Below are 24930 nucleotides of genomic sequence, written 5' to 3'. Positions count from 1 at the left end.
TTCCTGGCTTCCTCAGCACCTCCCTGTCTCTGGGCTGTGAGTGAGGCTCTGTGTGCTCTTTTGAGGATGAGCTTCCAAATCTTGGTGCTGTGAATAAAGCACAGCATCGACCCATAATCCTGACTCCTCATGAAGTTATTCAACTCATTTCTTCTGGTGTTTGACTGATTCCTTTGAGTTCAAAGAGGAAATGATGAAAAGCAACACCTCTCCTTTCTCCTTTCAGTGCCCCACCTCAGGTTTCCTCCTGCTCGTCTTAGCCATACCCAGGAGCCCGGGGGTGGATTCATGCGGTAGTTGGTCAAGAAGGTGTATCCTCCCCCAATTAAGGTGACTCTAGCTTCAAAAGTTAACACACAGGTAAAAAGTGATGATTTTATCCCTGGTTCAGAACAACCCTTAAATCATTCCCGTATCTGACAGGCCAGTTACAAGCCACATTACAATCAGTAAAACATTACCCTTTTATTATCCTCAAGACAATATGGTGAAATCATTGATGCCACAGCAATAAAACTGTTCTTATAAAGTTTTTTTTTTGCCAGCAACCTCTAGTGTGCTCCAGCTGAGACCGGAAGCCCTAGGTTCATCTCATACCAAGAAATATAGGACCAAGTAGTTGTTGCATTGGACTGCTTCCACTTTACCTTTTCGTAGAAAACTACCCTTGTCTTTCGATATGATATCATCTGGCAGGTTCTCATAGTTGGCCCTGGGGTCTTTCTTCATGTTCTCAAATGTGGCCTGTCTCACAACACTGTCCACTTCCTCTTCACTCAGCTTCTTGCCTATGAAGTTGCAGATCTTCAGCACAGCACTTCTCAGATCCTGCAGGAATGGTACATTGAAGAGTCTTGATGAATCAAAGAGCAAAATGCATGCAGTAGTGGCATCCACCATAATGAAGGACATACACTTGGCTGCAATCATCACCATCTTTTATGTGAGCCTTGTGTCACTTGCATCAGTTGAATCCTGGAGAGCAGGGATGCTGTAGCTCAATGCAGCACCATGCCCTTGGAGATGGGGAATTCTGGGTTCTGCTCCCCGCTCTGCAAACCCAGCCTGCATCTTGCGTTTGGTGCCCTGGCAAAAGCACCCCTGGCATCGTGCCTGTCACTGTGAAGGTCCTCAGCTCATGGCTTCTTGTGAGTTGTCCTAGCAGGAAACGTGACCTGAGTTCTAAAGCCCCATGGAGCAGTGCAGTGGCAGTTGACGTGGGCTGTGCTGCTGTGGCTGGGCTGCTCTGGGGCTTGTCCATAGGAGAAGGACAGGCACCTCATAGAAATGAGGAGTCCTTTAGTGGGTCTGTCCTTATGAGCACAACATTCCTATTGAAGGAACCCACAAAAGCCTTGTTCTGTACTGTTTCTGAAAGGGGTTTTTGAGGTGGCAGTGAAGATAACTTGTATCATATTGGAAAGTGTTTCCCTAATGATTCTCTAGAAATTGATAAGACCTTGAACCAAGGAGAGCAATGACTTTCTCCTCTCAGAAGTCTCAATTTGAATTTACTCCTTAACAGATTCCACCACTTTCCCTTATAAAGTGTAATTATAAAGAGCTGTCTGACAGTGCCCTCAATATAGGAAGAGAATATCTTGAATGCAGTGGTACTGATTGACCTCACCTTTTTCATTTCTTCATAGGTAAGGAAGAGTATATTGAAATCCTCTGCATGACTGTACCAGCCTGAAACGTGATCCAGCCACGAACTACCAAGTACTTAACAAGGGAAAAAAGAGAGAAATACTATTAACAGCCAGTAGTAAAACAATAAAAGGAACAGCCATTTATGTCTTTGAAAGAGTTTTCTTAAATAATATTTTTAGATAATTAGAGGGCTGCATGCTCAAAGTCTTTGTGTTAATCACCAAGATAAAGTGATAATTCCCATTCGTTTGTTTTTTTTCTAGTGATCTGAACCCATACTGGCAGAAGCAAAAACACTACTTCTTTGTCTTTGCTGCACAGTGTCTATTCTTATGTGTTCATCTCCACTAACAAAGAGCAGAAAGTGTTAAGAGATCTTCAGTCATAATGGTTATGTTCTCAATCAGCATCCAATGTGGAAAAAAAAAAAAAATAGCAGCTTGCATTTTATTGAGTCCAGCTTTTATCAGAAGATAGTGTCAAGCTCGGACAGCCTTCTGCAGCTTTGGATTCAGATCACAGCATAGATGTGGATTCTGATAATTGACACTTATTGATGTATTCAATCTGCATTCAATCTGATGGCATGCAATAGGATTTGGGCTCCTCAGTAAAAAACGTATCTTACCTTTGCCAGCTAGAAATCTCTCCATGAAGAGGTTAAAATCTGGTACTTCCTCTAATGTATTCATGTATTTGGAGAAGTGGTAGTAGGAAACCATGACGTCCTTAGGGTTCCTGGAAACATAAATAACCTGCAAAACAATAAGGGGGTTTGTCTCAGAGATATGAGAGGACTCCGTTACCCGGACCATCCGTGCAGTTTCCATACAGGTCCCACTACAAGGTGTGCAGCCCCTTTGAAGGTGACCATGCCGATAGGTAAATTGTGGCTAACGTAGTGCTGTCCATTTGTTTACAGGGGGTGGTATTTCTGTAGCTGCAGTCGTGCAGTGTCTGCGCCTGACTCTCTGCACGGGGTCAGTGTTAGAGACCTCAGTGATGCTGGTCACCTGTGCAAGGCAGTCAGGCTGCACCAGCATCACCAGAAAATCATTGGGTTGATTCAGCTTCACTTGTCTGTGTACAGTCAGGATGACATGGAGAAGAGTTTCTTGCAGTCCCGGCTTTGGTGGTGCTGACAGCATCCGTGCTCTGTCACCTAAAGTCCTGGCCTGCGGTGCTGGTGCCAGAGGCAGGAGGCAAGCAGACTGTGTAAGAGGGAGTCCTGGCACCTTAAAAGAAGGAGCTGTTATGGGCCAGGATTATTTTGTCTCCTACTGACTCCTGACGACATGAGAGCTGCTGCCTCAGGCACAGACCATGAAAGAGCAGCCAGGGGAAAATCAGCACAGGTGTGACCCTGGCAGATGCTGCTGAGATGCACCACCCTCTCTCTAGCAGGGTTGGGGCTGAGAGATTTGGCAGAAGGAACCAGAAGACATGGGCTTTAGAAGGTCCCTGATCTCCCCACGTGTATGAAGCACGTAATATTTCTACCAAAACATGGGGAACTGAAAGAGCAAAATGGTAGGCTTTGGACCACTTCCATAGTGGCATATTGACATGACTGGTTTATACAGAAATCATAAAAATAACTTCACTTACACGTGCTCTTTTGTTTCTTAGGTCTCTTGGAACTAAGTAGTAAGGCAGATGGGTAGCCAAAACACGAGGCAAAGGAAGAATTGTGTAATCCTTTTTTTCTGGGTTATATTCCAGGAATGGGATTCTTTCCACAGTGTTCATATTTTCTGTTCCATGGATTCTGATAATTGACACTTATTGATGTATTCAATCTGCATTCAATCTGATGGCATGCAATAGGATTTGGGCTCCTCAGTAAAAAACGTATCTTACCTTTGCCAGCTAGAAATCTCTCCATGAAGAGGTTAAAATCTGGTACTTCCTCTAATGTATTCATGTATTTGGAGAAGTGGTAGTAGGAAACCATGACGTCCTTAGGGTTCCTGGAAACATAAATAACCTGCAAAACAATAAGGGGGTTTGTCTCAGAGATATGAGAGGACTCCGTTACCCGGACCATCCGTGCAGTTTCCATACAGGTCCCACTACAAGGTGTGCAGCCCCTTTGAAGGTGACCATGCCGATAGGTAAATTGTGGCTAACGTAGTGCTGTCCATTTGTTTACAGGGGGTGGTATTTCTGTAGCTGCAGTCGTGCAGTGTCTGCGCCTGACTCTCTGCACGGGGTCAGTGTTAGAGACCTCAGTGATGCTGGTCACCTGTGCAAGGCAGTCAGGCTGCACCAGCATCACCAGAAAATCATTGGGTTGATTCAGCTTCACTTGTCTGTGTACAGTCAGGATGACATGGAGAAGAGTTTCTTGCAGTCCCGGCTTTGGTGGTGCTGACAGCATCCGTGCTCTGTCACCTAAAGTCCTGGCCTGCGGTGCTGGTGCCAGAGGCAGGAGGCAAGCAGACTGTGTAAGAGGGAGTCCTGGCACCTTAAAAGAAGGAGCTGTTATGGGCCAGGATTATTTTTGTCTCCTACTGATTCCTGACGACATGAGAGCTGCTGCCTCAGGCACAGACCATGAAAGAGCAGCCAGGGGAAAATCAGCACAGGTGTGACCCTGGCAGATGCTGCTGAGATGCACCACCCTCTCTCTAGCAGGGTTGGGGCTGAGAGATTTGGCAGAAGGAACCAGAAGACATGGGCTTTAGAAGGTCCCTGATCTCCCCACGTGTATGAAGCACGTAATATTTCTACCAAAACATGGGGAACTGAAAGAGCAAAATGGTAGGCTTTGGACCACTTCCATAGTGGCATATTGACATGACTGGTTTATACAGAAATCATAAAAATAACTTCACTTACACGTGCTCTTTTGTTTCTTAGGTCTCTTGGAACTAAGTAGTAAGGCAGATGGGTAGCCAAAACACGAGGCAAAGGAAGAATTGTGTAATCCTTTTTTTCTGGGTTATATTCCAGGAATGGGATTCTTTCCACAGTGTTCATATTTTCTGTTCCATTACGGTGGCCTTCATGAATTATTAAGCTCAAAATGTTCTGAGTCCACACAGTTCCTGAGAAGGAAACCTTTATATTTGGACTTTGCTTGATACATTTAAAATCAAATATACTATATTGTCATAAACAGAGGAGCAAACCTTGTCTTGGTGACTGCTGAGTCTAGAAGGGAAGCCTATTTTTGTTTTGTCCCTGCAGAAAAGCCATGGTCATTAACAAAACCTTTGGTTCCTTCATGCAGGCTACTCAGCTTCCACAGAAATTATGCCTGTCCTTGCTCTCTTGTGGCCACAAGAATTTATAGAATCATAGAATCATAAAGAATTGCTGCATCTCTGTGGGCCACACTTGAGAGAATAAAATCAATGCAGAAGAGCATTGAATTATTGCTGTAGGTTGCCCTGAAGAAGTCCAGAGAAAGGAAGGCACCAGAGACTGAAGCCAGGTTGTGAAGACCTCACCTGGCAAGGAAGCTCTAGGTTCTGGAGATTAGACTGCATGCATGGTGTGATTTCAAGTCACTGGGCAAGCAAAAGCGCGAGCCCTAGTGTTCAGAGGCACAACACCCAGTGCTGTCACAGCTCTGCTGACTGTCTTGCTCTGCTTGGCATAATCAACCTGGATGTCCTGTGATGTCCTTCAAGAGAAGGACATGTATTTGGAGAAGTGGTAGTAGGAAACCATGACGTCCTTAGGGTTCCTGGAAACATAAATAACCTGCAAAACAATAAGGGGGTTTGTCTCAGAGATATGAGAGGACTCCGTTACCCGGACCATCCGTGCAGTTTCCATACAGGTCCCACTACAAGGTGTGCAGCCCCTTTGAAGGTGACCATGCCGATAGGTAAATTGTGGCTAACGTAGTGCTGTCCATTTGTTTACAGGGGGTGGTATTTCTGTAGCTGCAGTCGTGCAGTGTCTGCGCCTGACTCTCTGCACGGGGTCAGTGTTAGAGACCTCAGTGATGCTGGTCACCTGTGCAAGGCAGTCAGGCTGCACCAGCATCACCAGAAAATCATTGGGTTGATTCAGCTTCACTTGTCTGTGTACAGTCAGGATGACATGGAGAAGAGTTTCTTGCAGTCCCGGCTTTGGTGGTGCTGACAGCATCCGTGCTCTGTCACCTAAAGTCCTGGCCTGCGGTGCTGGTGCCAGAGGCAGGAGGCAAGCAGACTGTGTAAGAGGGAGTCCTGGCACCTTAAAAGAAGGAGCTGTTATGGGCCAGGATTATTTTGTCTCCTACTGACTCCTGACGACATGAGAGCTGCTGCCTCAGGCACAGACCATGAAAGAGCAGCCAGGGGAAAATCAGCACAGGTGTGACCCTGGCAGATGCTGCTGAGATGCACCACCCTCTCTCTAGCAGGGTTGGGGCTGAGAGATTTGGCAGAAGGAACCAGAAGACATGGGCTTTAGAAGGTCCCTGATCTCCCCACGTGTATGAAGCACGTAATATTTCTACCAAAACATGGGGAACTGAAAGAGCAAAATGGTAGGCTTTGGACCACTTCCATAGTGGCATATTGACATGACTGGTTTATACAGAAATCATAAAAATAACTTCACTTACACGTGCTCTTTTGTTTCTTAGGTCTCTTGGAACTAAGTAGTAAGGCAGATGGGTAGCCAAAACACGAGGCAAAGGAAGAATTGTGTAATCCTTTTTTTCTGGGTTATATTCCAGGAATGGGATTCTTTCCACAGTGTTCATATTTTCTGTTCCATTACGGTGGCCTTCATGAATTATTAAGCTCAAAATGTTCTGAGTCCACACAGTTCCTGAGAAGGAAACCTTTATATTTGGACTTTGCTTGATACATTTAAAATCAAATATACTATATTGTCATAAACAGAGGAGCAAACCTTGTCTTGGTGACTGCTGAGTCTAGAAGGGAAGCCTATTTTTGTTTTGTCCCTGCAGAAAAGCCATGGTCATTAACAAAACCTTTGGTTCCTTCATGCAGGCTACTCAGCTTCCACAGAAATTATGCCTGTCCTTGCTCTCTTGTGGCCACAAGAATTTATAGAATCATAGAATCATAAAGAATTGCTGCATCTCTGTGGGCCACACTTGAGAGAATAAAATCAATGCAGAAGAGCATTGAATTATTGCTGTAGGTTGCCCTGAAGAAGTCCAGAGAAAGGAAGGCACCAGAGACTGAAGCCAGGTTGTGAAGACCTCACCTGGCAAGGAAGCTCTAGGTTCTGGAGATTAGACTGCATGCATGGTGTGATTTCAAGTCACTGGGCAAGCAAAAGCGCGAGCCCTAGTGTTCAGAGGCACAACACCCAGTGCTGTCACAGCTCTGCTGACTGTCTTGCTCTGCTTGGCATAATCAACCTGGATGTCCTGTGATGTCCTTCAAGAGAAGGACTGGGCGAGTGCTGAGGAAGAAACACGATGGTGTGCAGGACAGAGGAAAAGGTTTGAATGAGGGCGAGATGACATTCTGTGCAATTTGTAACTCAAAATCATCTTCCAGCTCTGTTCTGTCCTAGGGTAGCCCATCAATTTGCAGCATGAAATTCCTACTTCTGAAGATGTGCTCATCTCTCTGCCATGTTATCTTTACCCCTTAAATCCTGCCTTCTCATCCTCACTCTCTGCCCTGCTTGGGCAGCTCACCCCGGTGCTGCCTGATGATGAGTTAGCATTGCCTTGAATCCTTGTCCCCTCACTCTGTCACCCACGACCCCTCCACAGGTTTCTCATCTCACATTTGCCTTCACCACAACCACACCTGGTGCTCCCTGCCACTGTTTCTGGGCTTCACTCAAGAATATCTTTCTTCCTCAGCTATTTCACTGGCTACCTGAGGTAATCGTCAATTCCAGCAAGATGTTCAGTGACCCTAGGAAAATGGGGTATGCTAACAAAACACTGGTTATTGTCGTCTGAAGGCTATGTCTTGAAGGCTGCTGAAGTCTACCAAAGGATAACACCGGAGGTTCCCAAGAGCACAAAAAGAGGAGGATAGCAGTGGCTTTGAAAGTAGAAGCACAGATTGGTACCAGAGATGTCGAGGTTTTAATCATAAATCACTGCTTAATCTAGTCATTAATTACTAATCACTAAAGAAATGCAGTCTTGAAAACGGGTAGACCAGTTTTAGAGCACAAAGTGCATCTGTATGGAAACATACAGGTCTAGGCATATCAAGGCTACACATTTCATGTCAGATGACACCGAAGCAGGTGGTTGCACAGTTGCATTTTCTTCAGGAATAGGAATGCGGAATTCATCACACTAGTGTCCCATATTGCTGTGTAGGTACATAGTACCTCATCATCCTTGAAAGGAGGCATATATCGTTGACTAACATTTGCTCTTATCTCCTGCTTGGCTGTAATTTGGATGCAGCAACTCCCAACCCACCTTCCACGTGAGCCCAAAAATCATGCCCCATATCCCACAATCATCTCCAACACTCATGCACCCAGCCCTATCACAGCTATGTGTTTTGTGAGGCTCGGGAGGTCAGTTTGATTTGTGTGTAGCTTAGTCCGAGTACAACTACAAGACTGAGTCTAAGAAAGAGTTAGAACAATTTGGCTGGACTCAAGCAGTAACTGTGTGTCTGGCCATTCAGGCCATGGCAATTCAGGGCTTGTGCTTAATGTCACATTGCAAATAATCAGAGATGATCCTGGTCTAAAAGCAAAGCTAACAACGTTAGGTACCTGTGCTCTTAGGTGGCTGAATAAAGGCAGATTTTTCCCCCCTCAAGAAACAATTCCATTCTTACCTGATTTTGGGTAAGTAGCTAGAAATATGTCACTATCTCTGATTTCAAAGTCCTCCAGCGAAGCTACGTACTCTGGTGAAGTATGTACACTAAAATAATACCCTTTGTATTCGAAGAGATATTCTTTTGATGGTTCCATTGTTAGTCAGATGTCCTTATAGGCAAATAACCTGCAACAAGAAAATAGGAAGTTATATCTTCATCTTTGGTTTTCATCTCACAGAAACAAAAAAAAAAACCCAAATGAGTAGTTCAAACAAAGAATCCAGTGCTGACAAATTTTAGCCAAATGCATTCCAGAAACATTCTGGAAACAATACATTGAAATTTTGTTTTCAGATTTTCACAACAACATCACTCAGAATACATTTCTAAGAAAAAAAAAAAAAAGTAAAGAAAGGTGTGTAGCTCTAGCCGTTACTCCAATACAAGTGTATGCTACTTGCATGTAAAAAGTCATGAAACTGAAGGCAGTCCGTGTAAAAATCTCTTGTGTAGATTCCTCAAGGATCTGAGTGACTGTAGAGCTTTCTTTGGCATGTCAGTAGCTCTTGACCAGAGCTCGCTTAACCACCAAGCTCTCGTTCTGCCTGTTGTGACTGAAACTGTGTTCAGAATGTCTTATGACAATTTCTGCCTCCTCCTACTTATTCTCTGTCTCATTACTAACGTTTTTCCCAAACTCATCATCATTTTTGCAATCCAGGTTGAACAAATGTGACTGTGTGTTACTGTCTTAAACACGCCTCCTGGTTTTATGAGATTATTGTCTTGTGTTTCATTAACACCATTGCCTTCTATTTGCCAGGAAAAGACACTAATCCTCACCGTTGCTGTGGCTAGGGAAGAGCAAGCCCTTGGGGAGATACAGGAGGAGTAAGAGAGAGACTGAAACTGCCTCTTGTGGTTGAGCCAGAGCCCAATGGAACATCTGGGTCTGATGGGTTTTGGCCTGTGTCTCTTCTGCAGTCTTTGAGCTGAAGGATACATCTGTGGATTTCAGTGAGCTTAACATCCAGGTCACTCCCTCCCTGCTGTGCAGATGAACTACTTATTAAAACCATCAGACAATGTCCAAGCCATGGCAGAAATGGCATAAGCAAGTTCTCTTCCAGACCGGGATATCACCAGCATTGTCTCACGTGAGTTAAAAGACATGTTTGGGAAGGGAGCCTTTCCTACCTGAAAATTTGTCTGGGTTTCTGTCTCCTGCCTTCCCCTTGCAATGCAACCATTCCCGTGCTTTCTTGGATGGCTGCGTTTGCCATTGCTGCACTGTCTGGATATGGTCCCTGCTCAGATTTGTCAAATCAGCCGATTGCACAAGACGTGCCAGTCAGTGATAGGAATTCACCACAACAGGCAGTCCTTGGAAATGAGGCTCCTGATCCCACCTGTGACCAGTAGCTTCTCTCCAGTTCACCCTCTGCTTCCCCTTTGCCTTCCCGCTCTGTGAACTGCCCATGAAGGGCCACCTGCTCCCCGCCAGGCCCCTCGTGACAGCGAGGGCCATGGCCGGGCCAGGGAGGGCAGCAATGGACCGTGAGGGGACGAGGGGAGCGGGGGCAGCCGCTGCCTATATCAAAGCCTGTGAGGAGCTTCGACCTCACAGAGAAGCCTGCGTTTCACAATCTCAATGACTCTAACTGAATCAGAGCTCTAAATGGAGAAAAAACCCCACGTTTAAAAAGCAAGGGAATGGTTCACTTCTAAATTCAAGATGTTATCCCAAAGCTGTGGAAGTACTAAAAATGCAAAGGCATGGAGAAGGAGTGAAAAATGTTACTGATACAGGAAAAGGAGCAAGAAGCTGCTGGGAAACAAAAAGGAGACATATTCAATGATCAGAAACCTTCTTGATCTCGTTCTGCCAAAACCGTAAGTTTTTATATCACTTTGGGAGAAAGGTGATTGCACTGCTTGTTTCTTACAGATGTAGCAATACAAAAATAAACATTTGGGAATGCTCGTAGCAGCCAGCTACGCATCTCAAACACGCATTTCAACAATCTCTCCCCAAACGCAGACACAGAGCTGCCTGCCAGTTTGTCTCCTACATCCACAGCATCCGCACACTTTCCCCCTGCTTAATTAACTCTCTCACAGCTACGACTCCCATTTCTTTGCTGAGTGACACAGAAAACCCCACGTCAGGCTCCGGTTTCCCCACCGGCACTGGGATAACCCTGCTCTGGATGACCGTCCTCCTCCCAAGCACAGACCAGCTCTACCCCCTCGTTCTCTGCAGCACTTTCTGGCAGTGCATGCCAAATGGTCTGAGAGGGGTCTATGTACAATTATTGTTCTTTTACTGAGAGGGTAATACAGCATCAATTACCCCACAGATCTGCCGTTCCAAGAATTTCTGGCACACTTACCTCCTCTGCTCTCCGTTCAGTGCCCACAAGATGTGTGCTACTACTTCCCAGCTCCGTGAATTCTAGAGACACCTGTGCGTCACGCTTCCTTTTAAACTGGGAGGTAACCCATGGACATTGTGCGGGTTGGCTTACTTCCAATATTTGTTATCTTTAACGTGGACAGAGATTACAAAACTAGTATAATTGGGAAATCGTGAAAGCGGACCGGTAAGATTTTTGGAATTATTTACATGCTCTTTTTGATTTGTGTTCCTTCTTGGGTTTTGCTTTTTTTTTTATTAAGAGGATTATTGAGGAAGGTTGGAGAGGAGCAGAAGTGTAAATTTGGTAGTTTGGTTATTTTTATCTCAGTTTTCATAGAACTTTTGCCCAAATTGGTTTGTATCTCTGAGCTGTGTGTGACAGTAGTCCCAAAGAGCCGGAATTTACTACTCCCCTGGAGTGGTTGGTCAGACCAGTCCGACCTGCTTTCAGCCATGAGCCTGGAATGAGCTGATTGGGTTAAACACCTGTAAGTGCTCATGTTAAGGTTAGCCAGGGCTGGAAGAACATAGCTGCCTTTTCTCTCAGTTGGAGTAAAGACCTCAGTTCCTTAAAAGTGCTTTGCATGACCAGTAGCTCAAAAGCATTGCACTGCCTACACGGTTTTTCTGTATGCATAGCAAAACTTAGCAACTATCTTATCACATCTGTCATGGGTGTTGCCCTGTATCTTATCTACAAGCCTTAACCTTCTCAAGAACTTTTTGAAGAGTTGCTGGCTTCTGCTGTTGTAATGTTGTGTGCTTAACCCCGCGGTTACACTTTCTCATAGTTTAGGTGGCAAGCGCTTGCCTTTCACAGCTTTGCTTTTCTCCTTTTAGCCTGATTCAACTTCTGATGTATCAGCTTGACACTCCTGTTTTCCATTTTAATAACAACCTTTCTCCTTCAGTCTGCTTGGAAGAACCTCATAGTTTGCCTTGGGAGCACTTTTCATACCTTTGGCTGTCTCTAATTCATCTGTTGTTCACATTGTTGTCTGCAGAGCTGTAGATTTTAAACACAGCACCCCTCTGATCCCACAAAGGAAGCAGTAGATGGGGGCTGGAGGTTCATATCATTAAATATTCCGTTATACTCCCTTTGAGACCAGGTTAATCAAGGTACCTTGACATTTTACCTCTCAGTGGCACTTTGAACTTAAAATTCTACAGACATTCCAGTTGGTTAAGCCACTGCAAAGGACGCAGGCTTTTTCCTGTGAAATTCAAGCCAAGATGCCCCAAACTATTTCATAGGTGACGTAACACACAAACCCCAGATCTGTAAGGTTGTGGCCACCAACTGTCCATAGGGGAGCGCAAAGTATTACCCCACTGTGAAGTGCTGACCAGCCAAGAAGGAGGACAAGACTCTGCATGTTTTTCACTGCTAAGTCTTGTACACTGTGATCCCACTTAGAGTATTGTTTGTCCCATGTTATCCTGTAGCCATCAGTCCAGGTAAAGAGGCAGCTCATTGCCTACATTGCTCTGTAAGTTTGAGGCGAGAGGTAAATGGGAAAAAAGCTGTAGCAAAAGCATGGTATGAAATTATATCCCTGCAGGAAAATTACCATCTGAGAAGTGCACCCAAAAGGAAATTGCAAACTGCAGAGAGTGGAATTCACTCCATAGCCTGCTTCTGAGGACAGCAAGGGAAGACATTGGAAAGATGCCAAAAATCCTTACTTATTTGCTTGGTTGTTTATTGTGTCGCTATTGTGCATTTATTTATATGGATTATATCTTATTTATTAATTCCTTTGTTACAGACAATTCACATCTTTTAACAAATATACTCCCCGACCAATACTGCCTGATTCATATATGGATCATATCATGGATATGATTTCAAATATCCTCTTCCTTACACACAATGAGATTAACAACAGGAAGACAATGAATATCACTGCACTTAACATATTGTATCTATTTTTAATTTGTTCACACAACATAATGTACAAGAGACTGAAATATATGAAACTCAAGTAAGAGCTATTGATCTCATTTGCATAAATCCTGGGTTTTTCAAAGGTTTGGGAAAAAAACAAAGGTGAGCAACACTATCAAATTAACAACCAGGCAGTGACATTTGCAGAAAAATCTTCTGTGTTATTTATACGTGGACTCCTCCTTGCATTCCAACATTTCAACAATAAAAAGTAGGATGTGAGATCATTCCTCACCACATCTTGCAACCCACAGCCTTCCCTTCTTGTTGGTGCAAAACTGTGGGCATGATGCATCCAGCATGTAGGTAGCACTGTACATTTACATAGCTATATAAGCAGCAGATGTTAGCTTTGTGATTTATAGCATACAGATACACAAATAAATCATCTGGCAAAAACAGTTTCTTTATCAGACCACATCCAAAGGAACAGTTCCCTGAGCTCAAACTTTTATTTGTCCAATTAATTTTGGTCTTTTTTCTTCTGGCGGGGCTGGAAGGATGGAAAAGGCACAGGGAAGAAGAAAGGCTTCAAAAGTTCCTAAATCCACCATTCACATGGAGGAGGCTGGGAATCTCTGCTGGGAATGTGTTAAGGACGAAGGCTGATAATGAATTATCTCTGACCGAGTCAAGAACTAACTTTCTCTCCTACCTCTCTGCTCTTTCCTTTCCTGGAGCTAAATGGTAAAGGAAGCGCATAGCCAACAAATGAGGTGATGGTCCATGTTATTTAAAATAAACCCCTGCCACAGACTCCTAGCACTTATTTCCATGCCTTCTGCTGGTCATAAAATTTTAAGATCAAAATATTCTAAGCCCACATAGTCTCTTGAAAGAAAATAAAGGCCTCTGAAGGCTATTTTATGATGACATCATATTTAGGTGCAGTAATACATCATTAGCATGTATCTTAACAGCTACCTTTGGTTTCTGACTATCTATCTAAGTCAAAGTACACGTTTAAAGGTTAAAAAGTTATAAACTCTTGGAATTCATCTGTGCATCTGGAAAGCCTGATATTGTGCTAAATTGCAGATCAGCCACGGCCCCACCTATCATCTGACAAGCGTTATATTGCCAGCCTTTACAAGAGGGCAAAAGTGACAAAGAACTAAGTTTTCTCCCCAATTCCTCTGTACGCAGAGATATATCTGTACATAGTACATGGAACAGGTCATGAATATATGCCTTATCTTCTGCTTCAAAGCATTTGAAAATACTTTTTGATTTGAAGAAGCCTGAAAAATCCAGTGGACTGCCATGGACCAGCTGGTGTGACTGTAGGGTCAGAGCTTGGTGCAGCCCTTGAGACAGTCAAGACAGATGCAGGTTTGTATCTAGAGGATACTGCTATGACACAATGTTCCTCTCAGGGATGATCCAAAGGTTGAGCCCTCACAAAAGACTGAAAAATATGCTAGGTCTTCAGGAATAAGTTGAATTCAATACTCAGCAGAGGACATAATTAATTTTTCAATAACTGCTCTGACTTCTTCTTAGCAGAAACTGATGTGCTGGTAAGAGAACGTGGAAATGAAACAATACCATTGATGAACTCCTCATGGAGGAAGAGGTAAAATAAAACAATCTTTGCTTTCAGTAGAAAGCTCAGCACCCCGGGTGGCAGCTGCTGTTACGTCCCTGCCTGCCGATCTCCCTTCACACGCTGGAGGCCGGGTACGTGCAACAAGAGCTGCTTTATAGCACCGAGATGACTCGGGAGGGCAGAGACAGGGGCACCAGGAGCCTTTGCTGGTGTAGTATCTTCAAGTAGAGCAAATCACAACACACTGCTGTTCTCCAGGGTGGGAGAGGTGGGACCTCGATGAAGGGTCCTCCCTGCTCCTGTGAAGGGGCTGCTGCAGTGTCCCATTCGACCTACACAGTAACTCCTTTGACCATCTACAGACACGTATTAGGCCTTTTCAGAATAGCTCTTTTGGGCAGGACAATGCAATCACCCTTTGTCCCAGTTCCATATCAAAGGGCTCCTATCAACATTTCAGCAAGCTGGTAATACACTTAAGAGGTCCCACCTGTCAGCAAAAGATTCACCACAGCTGCAAGTAAGCAGCAAAACAGAAGCTATAAAGGGTATGGAGAACACTGGTGAGTGATGAAGAAGTCTGTGCATCTGACTATGCCACTGCAAGGGGTGGCGTTGGGCTAAGGGAGCCCACGGGAAGGGCTCTGGCAGTGTAAGGGCTGTTCCTGCTTTTAGCTGGGGTATGGGCCCTGCTGGGACTAACAGTATTGTTCCATTGCCTCAGGGGTTCTGGAGGGATGACCCTCTGCCAGGGGGATACACCCCTCCAGGAGTGGCATGGGGGAAGGCAGCTAAAGGTGTCCACATTTTAATCACAGGGTCCTTTAATTTGAAGAAGCTGTATCCTTCACTTTTCTGATGGACTTCACCGGAAAGCAGGTCAGAAAATTTGGGTTTTTTTTGAAACATTCACCGTTCTTTGAGTGCTTATTGCTGTTCACATTCCATATAAGCATTTTGACTGCTTTTTCCTTGTTCTTGTCCTGGGAAATGAAAATATCCTGAAAGTCACCCTTGTTTGTGTACCTGCCCTTTAAATGGTCAAATTAAGAGCTCTCTGCCCCTGCTAGCAAAACCAGATGGCAACCAGTGCTGTTCCTGGTATTTCATACAATTATTTATTTTCCATGCAGTTGTTCTCAGCTACGAGGGGTTGTGCGTGGATGGATGGAAGCCGTGCGGTAGCCTGTCTCGTTCTCTGTGACTCCATGACTCAACAGAAAGGGTAAGATCTTTCGTCTATGTACCGTATCATACATTAGACATTTTATTATAAGGTCCAAAAGAGTTGTCTTCAATCTTTGCCTTTGACAAAATTCAAAGAAGAAATTAGGAAACAAAGGTGCTCATGCGTGTTTGATGAAAAAGGAGTAGTAACAGACATTGAGACTAAGGCACAACAAATGGACACTGCATTTTCTAGTTTCCTCTGGTCAAAGCAGCTCCAAACCTGTTTGTTACTCATCTGAAATTGTGACCTTCCAGTTTTTGTTCTTGTAAGTAACAGTCACTACTAAAAAAGAGCAGGGAGGATCAAATTCCAAAGAATTTACCGATGTAGAGGCATGAATTGATGTACGCACCATTTGATATAGATGTCTTCCTATGGGTCTTTCATCTCACTGAAACACCAGCTTCATGGCAGTGGCAGTTTGAACATGTAAAGGGAGAACTGGGGCTGAGCTGCAATTCCCACTTCTTAGGCTTAAAATTCTGGGCACAGTGTCACATCAGTAAGGAACACGGTTGGTCTGGAATCAGCAGAGCCTTGAGGGAACATGGCAGGAGACTGAAGTGTCTCCACGAGGTTCAATTATTGCATGGCTACAAAACCTCACAAGGCACAGAACATGGACCACCTGGACCATGGACCACCTGGACCAGGGCTAATGTGGGAGCTGATGTCCCTGGGTTCCCAGAACTCTGCCCCTAGTCTCAGCCCCCACACTGTCCAAAATGTTTAACCCTTTTACAGGTTACAGGCCACATCCACACACCTACTGATGATAATGCATTTGCATAATTGGAATTTATTTTTATTTTCATGCATGTTTCAAAAAATTTTTGATTTGTGGGCTGTAATATCTTTATATGTTCAGGTGTTTCACTACTTCCAAAAATTACTAGCTCTTATTGCCAGAGCATGTTAAACAGGGGAGAAACAGATTAACATTAAGACTCCTACACCTAGACAGATGTCACCAAGAGAGTCTAAAGGGAAGGGCAGTATCTAAGCTCGAGCTACAGCAAATGGATGCTCTGGCACGATTCAGTTGCTTAAACAAAGGCATCTAGTCCATCTGTAATACACATGGCCATCCCTCCCTGCCACCAGCTGCCCTGCTGGGGGGCACAACTCCTCAGCCAGCCAGAGCAGGGTGTCTCAGACACAGCAGAGTGCCTCCAACACCCAACAGCCTTGTTTCAGCAGGACAGATCCAGTCTCTTAAGTGGCATTAACCCTGCACAATAAGGGCCTCTAGTCAACAGTCAGTTCAAACATCCTTTTGAGATACCTCCAAGACCTAGGGGATATACTTTATAAAACATAATAAAAAAGGATGAAATAAAGACTTCTTAAAAATAATTCTTTTATTTATTCATGATACAAAAGAAATGTTTTCTTCCTGCTCACAATGGACTGTCTTGTGCAGCCCCTAAAGCACACGCACCCCACTTTGGACCCCACAGCCAATGCTAACACTGACCCATCTCCTAAGCACACGTTGGTGTTTACAGGGACGCAGCCAGAGCAGCTGGCTTATTGGAAAGAAGTTCAGGAGTAAACTAGTCCCTGGTAGAACAGCCTGTATCATGGAATCACCACACTGCCTCTGTACTGTGTAAATAGTTGCAGAATTTGCTGAGGCATAATCGATACCTCTTGATCAAATTCAGTAAGAGCACTGGCCACAGAGGCAGCATAAATATATTTACAGAGGTAAACCACGACCAGGCACTCCAATAAAGTAGTTCTATAGTATCTTTACCCACTGCTTATTGACAATTAACCATGGTGCATAGTTTGCTACGGGATGGTAAGTTTTGCTTAGTAATTTAAGCAACTAAGAAAATACCATATTTTCTATTAAGACAAGAACTGTAATATTCCAGTTACAGACTCATTAGGAGGGCAGTTTTGATAGATCAGAACTACAGGTTTACTCCAATGTTGTGCTTCTCCACAGCCCCCAAGCATTTATGGAGGCATAGTTTATGTCTAGAAATTGTTGAGTTAGGGTCACAGTCCAGAAGTTTCATGTTTTGCATCCAGCAAACTCCAAAACGAGGTAATAAAGGCATCCTTTATGGAATCTTCTCTGATGTTAAGACCTGAGAAGCATGGCAGCGAGCCTAAAAAAAAGTGGGGAGAGAGGAACGTGAATAGTTTAATGGACAAGAATACCACTTTTGAAGAGCATTTTCCAAATTTAAAGCTGAAGCAGTGCTGATAAGACACCACAGAATCAGAACGTGGGTTCTCAGGATCAATTTGTCAGTGTAGGAAAGAGAAAGCTTAGGAAACAAACATTAAATCTAATACTCAACTGAAAACTTGTAAGGTCTTAAAAAGTTTCAATGCCTAAAGTGAAACATGTGGATAGGATTTATAAAAATGCCAACTGCTCAAACATCTAAGTTGCTCAGAGCTGTCTTTTGAATATATTAAGTTCTAAGTACTTTCAGAAAACAGAGTGCACTAGTTTTTCTGTCAAAGCTGAGGAGAAATTGGATGGTTACGCCTCAGTATCTGTGTGCCTTGTTCTTCAGCAAAGGCTGACAGACTCCACAAAGCTTTACAAAGTTGCAATAAAAACCCCTGAGCATAATTTTTTTTTTACTATGAATGCTTTGTAAGTAGCTCATATGCCCACAATCACTTACTTAGGCTTTTCTTTCAGTTTTCTTACAATATTTTCTCCTAATTTACATGTACAAACAGTTGCAAGCTTCATAAAAATTTAGAAGTTGTCAGTTACATCAAGGTGGCATGCATTTATATGCAAAACCTTTCCGGTCTTGATATCTTGTGATTACTCAATTCACAGAGAGCAAGCAGAGAATAGCAGAGAAGAAAAACAAGTGAAGAGATGAAAGAAAATACACCGTGCAACCATATTTGCAAATACATTTTGAGTATTAAAGAAAAGAGGCAAATTCTTTTAAATTTTCTTAGACAAACTATTTTCTGAAATACTTACAATTTTCTCTTCCAATGAGAGCACACCATCTACAGCCACTATCTGGTATTGCTTTTCTTTTAAGCTACCCACAAATTTCCGAAGTAGTTTGAGACTTGTACCATCGTTGTTTTGTTTTAGCAATTTCTGCATTTCTTGGGAAGGACATCCTGGATCAAACAGCAGCAAACATAAGGTTCTGTTCTTCTTCTCTTCTATCCCAACAATGGTACGACTATGACCTAATTTCAAAATAGAGTTTCAGTATTTTAAAAACACATAAATCCCATTCTTTGTAGCATATTACTTATTTTCAGATCAAGGAAGATGTTACTTGAATAAGGTAGTTATAAGTAAAGAGAAGATGTCAAAAAGTCGAGATCTGAGTCACACCCAGCTCTTCCTGCCAATAAAAATACAAACTTTAACATTGCTCTTACTAAACAAAAAATAACAGGAAATCAAGCCATGCTTTCAATTAAATGCGGACAGAATGCAAAATGCTGCCCTGAATTGCAGCACATGTAAAGATAGAGAGTAGAAAGAAACCAGCTTATTGTGATACTGACCTTGATGTTGCAAGTAGATAGGGGGTTTGGAAGTACATGCCACCTTTCCACCACCTTCACTATCTGAAGAATAATAACGCAAAATCCACTCAAATAAACGAGGGTGTGTACCCGTAGGGCCAGTTGGTTTGTGAAAGTCAATGATTTGACACCTACAGAACATTAAGAATAAGAACAACAATAAATTTTCTAACAGGTTGTTCGTTAAAATAACTTTTCCACCTCTCAGTCCTTTCCTCCTGCACCAGGAATGTTTTGTAAACACAGCAATTCCAGGCACCAAGTGGTCATTACCACTTTTTTTTTTTGTTAAATATAGGAGTAGGGGACACATAATTACAAAGCAATGCTATATATACTGTTCAAAACGGCAAGATTTATTCTGTAACAAAGAAACTCTCTACTCTTCAGTTTAACAATAACTTGTGAAGCTTGCAAACATTAAAATGTTTGATTTTTTTGGCGTGATGCACGTACACTACAGAATCCATTCAACAGCTTTCAGAATGATGCAAGTGAATAGCTGAAATTCAGATTCTTCTTCAGAAGAAACTTCTAGAGAAATTAAGTTTTCAATCAATGTTTGATTTTACACATATGTGGCACAATTCTTCACCAAGTCTCAATGATCTAAGTAGTTATTCAATCTTTGTACCTGCGAAAGTAGTTACACAGCTTTATGCTGTGCTAAATCAGATCTGTTTATAGTTGGTTAAATTTAAAGCCACCAAGGTAGCTTTGTCATTGCACCATTGGCAATTCTGACCTTCAACAGCACAGCACTTAAAAACAACAACAGCAGCAGCAATATTTACTTTATCCTGAGATTGGTTAACAGTGAATAAATTTCACATGCTCCTATCCATGCTTTGGAACCATGTAATCTGTTGTTGAAGTGAGATGCCCCATGAGGATCAAAGCCTTCTCTCCAGGCATCTTCAATCATGGACTGAATCTTTGGTATACTAGGAATCGACGTAGTATCTGGAACAGAAAAAGTTTTGAATTATGGTTACAGTTACTGAAATAGCCTATTAGTTAAAAATATTCAGCTTACTTAATAAAAGGCAGTTGATGATACAAAGATGCACCAAAAAAACCTAAAGCTGTAACTGCCATGCCTTGCCAGTATTCATGCCTCTGATTCTTTCCACAGCAAGCTGCAGTGGCATAACAAGCATTTAATAGGTACCACTGACCTAGTAAGCCTTGCTGTGTAAATTAAAAGTAAAGCATCAGTCAGTTGTCATCATCAGTTGTCATGCAAGGCACGTGAAACAAATAGGCAGTGTTTTGTTCAATACCTCTCAAGCAGTCATTATACAAGCTGTTTTGCAACAGTGAGGAAAGGAGCATCTGGAAATTCCTGTAGCCACAACCCCAGCCTCTGTCTCCCAGAGACGAGTGGAAGTGATCTACTCCTGCTGAAAGCCACACGTGCCTCACGTCTTTGTTTTCATTCTGATAGTACTTGCACAATGCTTCAATGATTCCTAAAAGAAGAGCAAACATGAAGTTTATCTGTAAAATGAACTAGAAAATTTGCCAGAAAAAGATTCTTTCCTCAGCTTGGAACAGATACAGATTAGGTCAATTTATTGCAAAACTTTTAAGTTATCCTGTGTTACATCTAGAATCCAAATCTCAAACCCAGTGGACGCTGCACCTATTTCATTTCAATCGTCTTTTCTTTGATGAATATATGTACTATGAAGCTAGTACAACTCAAGCTATTTTTATACTGCTACTACACAATGAATATTTTAAATTCAACAGCTTGGACTACATGATAAACTGTGATATGCACAGGAACTATTACAATTACATCTAAAATCTACAGTCTTAGTTGTTTATAGTCTCACCATTTTTACCTGAGGTCTTTGTTTTCCCATCATCTATACCAAAAGCCAAACACTCCATCATGTCAGCTTTTCTCTTGTGATATTCAAAAGGCTGCATCTTTCCCCTATCAACTTCCCTTTCCATGTTCTTCAGGAATTGCTGCTTGTAGCCTCCAGAATTATCCAAGCCATACTGCCTCTGTTAGAGACGGAACATGCACGATTTAAATCATGGTTTTTTTAAAATTCACATTTAACGATTTCAAGAAGCTGCATGCACAATCAGTAACTGTGAGAAATAGTGAACAGTGAGACATAAAAACTTCAGATTTATGATATTTTAGAGCTGAAGGCCAAGCTTCACTCCCGAATAGGAATGTAGAACTAGGAAAGCCACACCTGGAAGAGCAGGCACATCCCTCTGCTCCCTCTTGGGCAGACAGCTATTGGCACAGAGGCCATCAATGGCCAGAAGGTAGTGAGAGCAGGAAAGGAGCTATTGGGGCTGTCAGACGGGAGGGAGAGGGAAGCAGGACTTCAGCAGGGGAGTGGTCACTGGAGCAGGTGGTGGTACCCAGGAAGAGGACAGCCAGGATGCTCAGGCCTCAGGCACTTCTGCCAGGGAATATGTTGCAGACTGCGCTCCAGGGCAGAGCACTGGAGCTGAGTGGAGCACAGTATGAGGCAGGAGGCTATGCCAGGGCCCTGGTGAGAGCAGTGTGGCCTGCACAGGGAGCACCCGGCTCCATCCTGAGCCAGCACCACTCTGAGCAGTAAAGCCAAGTAGCTCAAGGCAGGCATACCCAGCACCTGTGCCACGAGCAGGGTTGCTGAGAGCCTGCATTTGCCTGCACCCTACTCCTGTACCACTACCTCAACAGTCTGACTTGTTACGGCCATTCCAGGTCATTACAGTTTCAAGATACTCAGCTTCTAATGGCACAACTGTTCAAAATATTACCATTCAGAAATATCAGTGTACCTGCAGCTTTTTAAATTCTTCCCTCTCTCGCTTCTCCTCTTCTGATCTCTGCCGTTTGTCTTCTTCAGTCTGGAGCCATTGAGCCAGTTCTAGATCTCTTACGTTTCCACCTAGCCAAGCAGCAACATTCCAAAGAGAGAGGACTTGAGGAGGAGGTTAACAATGCTTTGATGGATCATTTATTTAATCTTTAAAGATTCTTTTCTAAGCAGACAAACATAAACACAAGTGAGCATTAATATTAGCAGATGCATCCCGCACCATTCTGAGCTATTAGCAACAAACAGTAAACAGCACTGACTGCATTCAGTCTACCCAGACTCAGCCTAAACCACAACACTCTTGACTTGGACAAAGTTTATGCAGAGCTACGGAAGCAATTACATGGTAAATAATGCATGTAGCTCTACTACTAAGAAAACAACTTTTGTTTACTATGTTTCACCTCATTGTTAGCAACAAGTCCCAGTTTCTTGAATACCACACACTTACCAGCTTCTAGGATCACTGCCAGCAGTCTCATAACAAAGTGACAAAAACAAATTTAGGATCAGGGGTTCATCAGCCACGCTAATACAAAAAAAATAATTTTGATTCCTTTATGGCTATGACTGATGAATCAGCACAAGCATTTAGAGAAAAGAGAAAAAAAAATTGAAGTTTTCATAAGCTATAGATATTCAGCTCATCACACCAGAATGTGCCGCTCTACATTCTGTGTATGTAAATCTTCTATACAGGTAGGGAAAAAATAAAAATTAAAAAAAAAATGGCTGTCTTTTAAATATTTTTTGCTCTAAGTTTTAGTTTTGGCCAACATACAGGCCATTTACTTAACAAGCACGCATAGACAATATTTCTTTTAGCATGTGTAATTAAGTAGAGCATTTGGAAAAGCAACAGGACCTGCTATTAACTATGTTCACTTCATTATGTATATGTCCAGTTCCATTTTTAAAGAAATATTTAATTTTGTCTGAGATTCTATATGGCAACATGCAAATACTTGTAAATGCTTGTCAAGTATTATCAAGTCGGTATCTTCATGTACCTTCTGAAAAGCTGTGTTCCTCTAAGTGTAAATCCACATGTTCTTCAAGAATCTGAATGTTTGTACAGGTAAGACTGCACATTGGACATTCATACAGCTGTTCATCATTTCCTATATCTGAAAAAGAAATGTAGTTTCTTAATTAATGCAATTCCTGGGCTTTTTTGCAAAAATCACTCCCCTAATTGATATACAGCCTAAGATAAATACACAGTAATGAATTTTGTGCTGCCATTGAAACTCCACAGTGAAAGGCAGCCAATTCTAAATAGCTGCTACTCTCCTCTAACCATTTAAGAATTTGTATCAAAATACCTGACAACTTTAAGACATATTTTCCTTCTTTCTGTTAACCAAGTTTTGCCCCATTTAACCTATAATCACAATTTGTTATGATAACATTTGTATTAAGAAATGCTTGGTCTGAAATATGAAACCATTAATGAAAATACCTGTCCTGCTAACAGAAGAACGCTTGCTTACAAAACTGTACTATTTGGGTGATAACAAAGCAGTTGGTGGGCAGAAAGAACAGTACATGTGCTGTCATTCTTACTTTGTTGGTCTTCCTGCACTTCCTAAAATAAATATTTTTTTCTGGAGCTTTAGTATTATTATTGAAGAGTACCATATAGAATATGTAAAGTTCAAAGTGACTTCTGGAGATTATCTAGTCCTTCAAAGCAGGGTCAAGTTAAACAGGTTAAGTTACACAGGGCCTTTTCCAGCCAGTTTTCGAACAAGTCCAAGGACAGACACTCCACAAGCTCCCCAGAAAACATACTCCTTCCAGTGTTTTGACTACTCTCACGGTAATAAATAAAGCATTCTTATGTTTAAATGGCATTTCCTGTATTTCAGTTTGTACCCACTGCCTGTTGTCCTGTCACTGGGCACCATAGAGAAAAGCCTGACTCCACCTTTACTGCCCTCCTAAAGTCCCCAGACTTTATTTGCACCTTCCTAGATTCACAAAACGTATTAATTAATATGCCATGTTGTTTCTGGAAAGCGTTTGCCCAAGCCAAAGTTCATGACTGGCTGGAGGGAAGCTTAACGGTATGATCACCAGCAACGCTTTCCATGACACTGCAAACATATAGCTTCCTGGAACGCACTACGTACATAAAAAAAACCAAAACACCTTTAATGCAACTATTTTTAAAACAGAAATTGGCATACAAGCAAGTAAGTTATTTCTGCGTTTGTGTTTTCAGTTCTTCTCTGGAGAAGATTTTTCAAGCGACGTCTTCACTCGCTGTCCCCTTCCAAGTGACTTCCCTCTACCGCCTTCCCTCACCGCCCCCGGAGCTCTCCACCCGCGCTCTCAGGATGAAACTCCCGCCGGACCGGGCACCCCCGCCGCGCCCCCCACACGGCGCAGCCACCCCCGGGCGCTCAGTCCCCGTCACACCGCCAAACCTTCCCCGGCCCAGGGGTGGAAATGAGGGGCACGGCCAGCCCCAACCTCAGCGGCGCCCAGCCGCGACATCCCTCCTCCCCGCAGCGGCCGCTCACCTCCGCCCGGGGCGCCCAGGAGCTGCCCGTGCCGCGCCCAGACGTGCGCCTCCAGCTCCTGCCCCGCTGCCTCCCCGCACAGGGGGCACCGGGGCAGCCCCTCAGCCAGCTCGGGGCGGGGAGGGCGCTCCGAGTGGGCCGCCTCGACGTGCCGTGGCATCTCGTCGCGGCGGGGCTGGCGTCCCAGCTGCAGGGGCCGCTGCGCCGCCGCCGGCTCTGAGGAGAGCGCCTGTCCGCAGGCCTCACGCACCAACATGGCGGCGGCGGCGCCTCCCTCCTCAGGAAATGAAACCGCCGCGCTTCCGCCCAACGGCCGCCACCGGGGCTCACGCGTCGCGTCACATTACGTCACGCTACGTCGTGTCGTGTCGCGTCACATTGCGTCACATCACGTTGCATCACAGCGCGTCACGTCGCGTCACGCCAGCGCTGCTGCCTGCTGGGAAGTGTCGTTTCCCGGCCCTGGGCGGGTAACCTGCGCGCGCAGAGCC

General features: G+C 43.6%; 2 protein-coding genes across 7 annotated transcripts in view; both read right to left on the bottom strand.

Annotated features, from left to right (window-relative positions):
* LOC106901543 (amine sulfotransferase-like) overlaps positions 1-10837 on the bottom strand; it is a 31928-nt gene extending 21091 nt beyond the window's left edge. For 2 of the 3 annotated variants that reach the window (XM_014964369.1, XM_014964368.1), the window contains exons 1-7: positions 10772-10837; positions 8394-8563; positions 6361-6426; positions 3262-3404; positions 2282-2408; positions 1631-1725; positions 648-828 (exon numbers count right to left, since the gene is read on the bottom strand). In XM_014964369.1, coding sequence (XP_014819855.1) covers positions 648-828; positions 1631-1725; positions 2282-2408; positions 3262-3404; positions 6361-6426; positions 8394-8532 — 751 coding nt within the window. In that variant the 5' untranslated portion in view covers positions 8533-8563; positions 10772-10837. Of the gene's footprint in view, positions 1-647; positions 829-1630; positions 1726-2281; positions 2409-3261; positions 3405-3513; positions 3641-6217; positions 6427-8393; positions 8564-10771 lie in introns of all 3 variants that reach the window. The other variant, XM_014964370.1, reaches the window with a different exon arrangement.
* A 6034-nt stretch (positions 10838-16871) lies between these two features.
* Positions 16872-24869, bottom strand: ZUFSP (zinc finger with UFM1-specific peptidase domain). Of its 4 annotated transcripts, none has more exons than XM_014964567.1 (9): positions 24440-24869; positions 22922-23038; positions 21871-22013; positions 20910-21087; positions 20352-20540; positions 19863-20031; positions 19048-19199; positions 18500-18720; positions 16872-17651 (listed from the first exon to the last, which is right to left on the bottom strand). In XM_014964567.1, the coding sequence occupies exons 1-9, from the start codon at positions 24693-24695 to the stop codon at positions 17604-17606; spliced, it is 1473 nt and encodes a 490-aa protein (XP_014820053.1). In that variant the 5' UTR covers positions 24696-24869; the 3' UTR covers positions 16872-17603. The 4 variants fall into 4 exon arrangements, with proteins under 4 accessions (XP_014820053.1, XP_014820054.1, XP_014820055.1 ...); XM_014964568.1 differs by having other exon boundaries at positions 20919-21087; XM_014964569.1 differs by having other exon boundaries at positions 21871-21980.
* Between the last annotated feature and the right edge of the window lie 61 nt (positions 24870-24930).

The sequence above is a fragment of the Calidris pugnax genome, unplaced genomic scaffold (genome assembly GCF_001431845.1).
Source record: "Calidris pugnax isolate Ruff unplaced genomic scaffold, ASM143184v1 scaffold219, whole genome shotgun sequence".
In the NCBI taxonomy this organism is placed as follows: domain Eukaryota; kingdom Metazoa; phylum Chordata; class Aves; order Charadriiformes; family Scolopacidae; genus Calidris; species Calidris pugnax.
The sequence above is the reverse complement of the archived record's forward strand: the minus strand, read 5'-3'. Positions and strand labels throughout refer to the sequence as shown.